This window comes from Nicotiana attenuata, unplaced genomic scaffold (assembly GCF_001879085.1).
Source record: "Nicotiana attenuata strain UT unplaced genomic scaffold, NIATTr2, whole genome shotgun sequence".
Taxonomy (NCBI): domain Eukaryota; kingdom Viridiplantae; phylum Streptophyta; class Magnoliopsida; order Solanales; family Solanaceae; genus Nicotiana; species Nicotiana attenuata.
This window is the reverse complement of record NW_017671266.1, coordinates 54,396-60,866: the sequence shown is the minus strand read 5'-3', so window position 1 is coordinate 60,866 and position 6,471 is coordinate 54,396. Positions and strand designations below refer to the sequence as shown.

The 6,471-nt window shown below is 38.7% G+C and overlaps 1 protein-coding gene across 1 annotated transcript; it reads right to left on the bottom strand.

Moving 5' to 3' along the window:
- Positions 1-4,871: 4,871 nt before the first annotated feature.
- On the bottom strand, positions 4,872-6,086 carry LOC109207161. The gene is made up of 2 exons (XM_019370043.1): positions 5,671-6,086; positions 4,872-5,445 (listed from the first exon to the last, which is right to left on the bottom strand). The coding sequence occupies exons 1-2, from the start codon at positions 6,084-6,086 to the stop codon at positions 4,872-4,874; spliced, it is 990 nt and encodes a 329-aa protein (XP_019225588.1).
- Positions 6,087-6,471: the final 385 nt, after the last annotated feature.

Here is a 6,471-nt window from a genome sequence, read left to right as displayed (position 1 = left end):
GCCATGCAAGCGTAAATAAAGCGGCGATCTTTCAGCCATGCAGAATGTAAATAAGGTGGCGATCTTTCAGCCATGCAAGCGTAAATACAGTGGCGATATTTCAGCCATGCAGATGCAGATGGAGTCAGTGTTTAGTCTTGGAAGGCAGAATGGTAGCCTTATGCAATGCAGACAATGCAGATGGAGACAGTGCTTAGTCTCGGAAGGCAGAATGGTAGCCTTATGCAATGCAGACAATGCAGATGGAGACAGTGCTTAGTCTCGGAAGGCAGAATGGTAGCCTTATGCAATGCAGAAAATAAAGTAAAATGGCAAATGGTAATAGAGTTTCTTAGCTGATAGCAGGTTGCGATAATGTGACTGCTGGGGGCATTGCGATATAGGGAATGTCGCCGGCGTGCGTGATAGCAAAAGCTGGAAAATGCAACAATTCTGAGAGTTGTATTCCTGAACAACGTTTGTCTCGTGAGTGTATAGTGTGTTAGATGCTTTCGCAATCCAAGTGTCTGCATCCAAAGAGAAATCGTGAGTTTTGTAGAGGGGAGGTTATTTCGTATCCCGGCTGGCCTTGCTTGACCTGTTCGTCTTTGATCTGGTGAATGGTATGTATCATTGGGGGGTAGGTCGCTGAACAAAGCGATTTCCAACATGCATGAATTTGTAAAACTAAGACATAAGTATATATTTAAGAACAACTTTTAGATGAACCGGCGATTGTGACGTGGCTCAAGACATTGCGACCTCTCTTGCTACGGAATTTTGAGGGTCCTCCTCAAAATTCTGCCCCAGTTTAATGAGTTGATGCTTCTGACGGCTATTGGGGATGACTGGCTGAAATTACTTCGCAATTTTGAGGGTCCTCCTCAAAATTCTGCCCCAGTTTCTAATTGCGGGGGAAAATGAAAATTTTATTGAATTGTGACCCATAAGGCTGCCTACGTATCCCCTCTTAAACGGGAATCAGGTCATACATAGTTCAATTACATCATATAGGAAAGCATAAAGATTACACATAATAGCGTTTGACTGCATTTGAATTAATCGGTTTCGGCCAGACTTCTCCGTCCATTTCAGCAAGTATGAGGGCTCCTCCTGTCAGAACTCGGTGAACCATGTATGGACCTTGTCAGTTGGGGGAAAACATCAGCTTCATCTTGATGCGGAAAGACTTTCTTTAATACCAGTTGCCCTGGTGTGAACTGTCCCGGCTTGACTCTTTGTTGAAGGCTAAAAACACAAATCAACCTCCAATCCAACTTAATGAACTTGAAACTTCAAATTTCCACAACTGATGCCGAAACCTATCAAACCACCTTCCGAATGAGCTCAAATTTTGCACACAAGTCATAATCAACATTACTGACCTACTCCAACTTTGGGAAATAAAATCTGACCCCGATATCAATAAGTTCACTACCGGTCAAAATCTCCAAAAATTAGACTTTCGCCATTTCAAGCCTAAATAAGCTACAGACGTCCAAAATACAATCCGGACATGCCCCTAAGCCCAAAATCACCCAATGGAGCTAACGAAATTGACCGAACTCTATCCCGGAGTCGCCTTCACATAGTTCCGACTACGGTCCAAATCCTAAGACTTAAGCTTTCATTTTATGGACGAAGTATCCCAAAACACTCTAAAAACCAAAACAAAACCTCCCGGCAAGTCACAATAGCATAAATAGATACGGGGGAAGCAATAAATAGGAGATCAAGGCTATAACTCTCAAAACGATCGGCCGCGTCGTTACACAACCTTTTAATTGTCTCAGGTCATCTTTTCTTAGTTGACTTTTCCTTCTGTTTTTCCCATATAGCTTCCAATTTCCTTTTAATACTATTTTCTTTTTTGGAATTTCCTTTTAGTTTGCTGATTTTTACCTTTAAACTTGGTTTTAACTGAAAAGATTCTTATGTTTATTACTTATTTTAGTTGATTTTTCCTTCTTTTTCTCCTACACAGATTTTTTTTAATAATTTTTTGTTCACTTTTCTTATTATCATGTTCAAATAGTTCTGTGCTTATATTTTTTGATCAGTGCCGACTTCTACGTTAAAAGAAGATGAGCGCCCATTGTTAAAATCCTATATCTGCCACCGATGAAGATAAACAAAATCTTGATTGCAGAAAAATCCATTATAGTACACAGAATGAATGAGAGAAAGAAGAAGAAAGTTAGTAAACAACTAACAATTTAAATATATATATATATATATATATATATATATATATATTTAGGGGAGTTGGGTAGGACGAACAGGGTATGACGAACGTGGGTACAATATAGTTTTAATTGTTTGTCATGGGCAGTTTTGTATTTACACTCGAAATTCATCCCTTTTAAGTTCCTCATTTCCTGACACGTTTTTGGTCTTTATATCTTTGTGGGACACCTGTCTTATACTTCTACTACCATTTCAATTTCTCAATCATCTGCTGGTAAAATTCATCCTCCATCAATGTTTTATGGCTATTCTAGAAATTTTTGGGCCTTTGACTCTTCAGTTAATTAGTCACATGTGAAGATATCGACGAAGATAACAGGCAAGAGAGAAAGTAATTCTCCATCTTGAACAACTATTTTTCTGTCGTACTCATCTTGTGCATTTTATTTTTCTTACTTCTGCTTTTGGCCTTAGATTCTGAACTCATTTCAAAATTTCTATTCCCATTAGTATGTGATTGTTGAATTATTTGTAGTTTTTCTCAGATTTTTTAATGGGCATGTCAGGGTAGTTCTATTTTTAGAGAATGTTGATTTTACAATCTTCATAATGCCTCTGAAACTCTCTTAACATTTTCCTCAAAATTTTCTTAGTACAACATGTACAATTGTGAGTATTTAACTTCAACATATATGGTATTTTCGTTTTCTTCATGCTTTCTTAGTATATTTTGTACATGCGTGTTATTAGTCGAAACTCTTCAACGGAAGCACACAGAATTTACCATCAAGAATGAAACTTGTAATGGAAAGGGATTGATGTAGCAAAGGTGTTTGACGATATGCCTAGAAGTACTGAATAATATTTGTTTTCTCCATTCCTTTTTTCGGGTATTCTATAATTTAATCTATCATCGAACACCCAAAAATGCATCACTTACTTTCATTAGATAGAATTATTAACAATTGTCAAAGTTGGAGGTCAATCAACCATGAACCTCCATTGATGAGCTAGGGAGAGTACAGATAGAACATTCTGGAAAATAAGAGGAGTTGTGAAATGAAGACTTAATTTGATTATCTCATGTCCAAGGCATTATATACACACGTGTAAGAAAAAGGGAAAATAATATCTGTCTACTAACTACTAAAACAGCTCAACCTAACTACTTAGTCAACTAACTCAACTACCTAGTTAACTAACTCAACCACAACTACACATTTATAAATATAGTGGTATTGCATTAACTATTCTCAATACCCCCCTCAAGTTGGAGGTGAGGAGGTCACTGCCAACTTCCTGAGAAGATCAGAGTGCTTTACTCCTATGAGAGCCTTTGTGAGGATGTCAGCTAGTTGAGCAGAGGTGGAGACATGTTGAAGTTCAATTAGTCATTCTTGTATCTCATCCCGGACAAATGGCAATCTACCTCTATGTGTTTTGTCCTCTCATGAAACACAGGGTTTTTTTCAATATGAACAACATCTTGACTGTCACAAAATACAGTTATGGGGTCTGTACATATGACTGTCAATTCTTCAAGCAGTCTCTTTATCCACACTAGCTCTCCCACAACTTTTCTGATTGACCTGTACTCTGCCTCAGTAGAAGACAGTGAGACAGTACTATGTTTCTTTAATTTCCAACTGACAGGGCTATCTCCAAGTAGCACAATATACCCACTCACAGACTTCCTTGAATCAGGGCAAGCAGCCCAATCTGAATCACAATAAGCACTTACATTGTATCTGGGATCATTGACATGAAAATACCCAAGGTAGGGTCTTTCTTCAGGTATCTAAGTACATGAACAACTGCTTTGAGATGAGGTTCCCTTGGTGCTTGCATGAATTGGCTCAGATGCTGGACACTGTAGGCTATGTCCAGTCTTGTGTTTGTCAAGAAATTCAGCTTCCCAACTAGTTTCCTATAGTATCCTGGGTCAGGCAAGAGAATTCCTTCATCTTTGCTCAATTTAACAGTAGAATCAAGAGGGGAACCAACAGGGGCGTATGTCAAACAATCAAACTCTTTTATCAGATCCATGGTGAATTTCCTTTGGCAAATTATCACTCCATCATTCTTGTAGAGCATCTCTAATCCTAAAAAGTAGTGCAATTTCCCAAGGTCCTTTATCTTGAATTGATTATGTAGGAAAGTCTTCAACTCTGTAATTTCTTCCAGGTTTGTACCAGTCAAAATCACATCATCTACATAAACAGCTACAAAGACTACTGACTTTCCTTGCTTCTTGTAGAATAATGAGTAATCACTGTCTGAGTGCTTGAAACCCCTGGAATGTAGTGATTCTGTCAGCTTATCATACCATTGTCTGCTAGCTTGTTTCAGACCATACAGTGACTTCCTAAGTCTACATGCTAGATTCCCAGTAGAAACCATTAAGCCTTGTGGGACTTCCATATACACCTCTTCATGTAGGTCTCCATGCAGAAAGGCATTATTGACATCTAATTGATAGAGAGATTCCATCCCCTTTTCACTACAATGCTGATTAGTGTTCTAACAGTGGTCATCTTTACCACTGGTGAGAATGTTTCTGTGTAGTCAACCCCTGCCTCTTATGTGTAGCCCTTCACTACTAGCCTTGCTTTGAACCTTTCCACACTTCCATCTGCCTTGTGTTTGATCTTGTATGCCCACTTGCAGCCTATAGTCTTCTTTTCTGCAGGTAACTCAACTAGATCCTAAGTATGGTTAGCATATAGTGCTTCAAATTCCGGTGTCATTGCCATTTGCCAAGCAGGATTCATAACTGCTTCCTCATAAGAGGATGGCTCACAATCATGTGAAATGTTTCTAATTAATTGCTGACTTTCAAGTTGCAAAACATTAAATGATACATGGTGATTGTTGTTGCAGATTGCATTGAAAGATGTAGTACTAGTGTGAGGTTCAGGTTCTGTGTTTTGGAACTGTAGAGTTGGTAAGGAATATACATAGTCCTTAAGGTGTGCAGGGGTGGTATGTGTTCTACCTGACCTTATGAGATTTGGAGGATTCATTTGGGGGTTATCAGGTTCAATGATTGGAGGGCTGGCATCATGTGTTTCTGTAGATTGTTGTTGGAGATTAGGAATATCATCATGGTTGGATATTATTGAACTAGGTGAATTAGGTGAGGTCAATGGTGAACTGAGTGGAGGAGTGAAAGTGGTATCAGCTGCTGGTCCATCAGTAACAGAAATTGGTACATCCTTGTCATGCAGTCCACAAACACCTTGGTTCTTAGAACTTAGTAAATGTAATACTGAGGGAAAACTAGAATGTTCAGAAGAAATTGCAAAAGGAAAAATGCTCTCATGAAATACTACATCTCTGGATATATGTATTTTCTTTGTGACTAAGTCTAGGACCTTGTAACCCTTAGTGTCAAATGGCTAACCTACAAACACATGGGGAGTGGCTCTTGGCTCGAATTTATCTCTGTGGGTTTTCTGTGTACAAGGGTAGCATAAACACCCAAAACTCTTGAGTTGTGAGTACTTGGGCTTCTTATTGTATAGGAGTTCAAAGGGGCTTTTATTGTTCAGAACATTAGATGGAAGTTCGTTTATTATGAAGGTGGCTGTTAGGGTGCATTCTCCCCAGTATTTAATGGGTAGTTTGGACTGATAAAGAAGTGCTCTTGCTGTTTCAAGCAAGTATTTGTGCTTTCTTTCCACCACACCATTTTGTTGTGGTGTGTATGGACAGGTTTTCTGATGAATGATTCCCTTTTCCTGAAAGAAGGTCATATTTTCATTGTTGACAAATTCCAGGTCATTATCAGACCTTATGATCTTGACAGAGGTATCAAACTGATTTTCAATCAGGGATAGAAAGCCTTTAATGGCATGGAAGGTATTGCTTTTGCAGCTTAGGAGATGAGTCCAGGTTGATCTGCTGAAATCATCCACCATGGTAAGAAAGTATTTATAATTGTTGTGTGTTGGTGTGTGATAGGGTCCCCATAAGTCCACATGTAACAATTCAAATATTTTGGTGGATTAAGTGGTTCTTTCAGGGAATGGCAATCTAATCTGTCTGGCCATTGGGCAAATGGAGCAAATAAAGGGCTGTTTGGGGGCAAACTTGACTGGTAGGGTAGGTATTTTCCTCATTTTAACAAAGGGTACATGCCCTAGCCTGTTGTGCCACAAATAATCTACACTATTTCCAGAAGATGCAGGGCAAACAGAAGAGGAACTAAAAGGATCAGTTTTATTACATGAATTGACATTATTTACAGTTGACAATGAAAGAGATGGTTGAAGGTGATCCTTCTTACTACTAGCATTCTTGTCA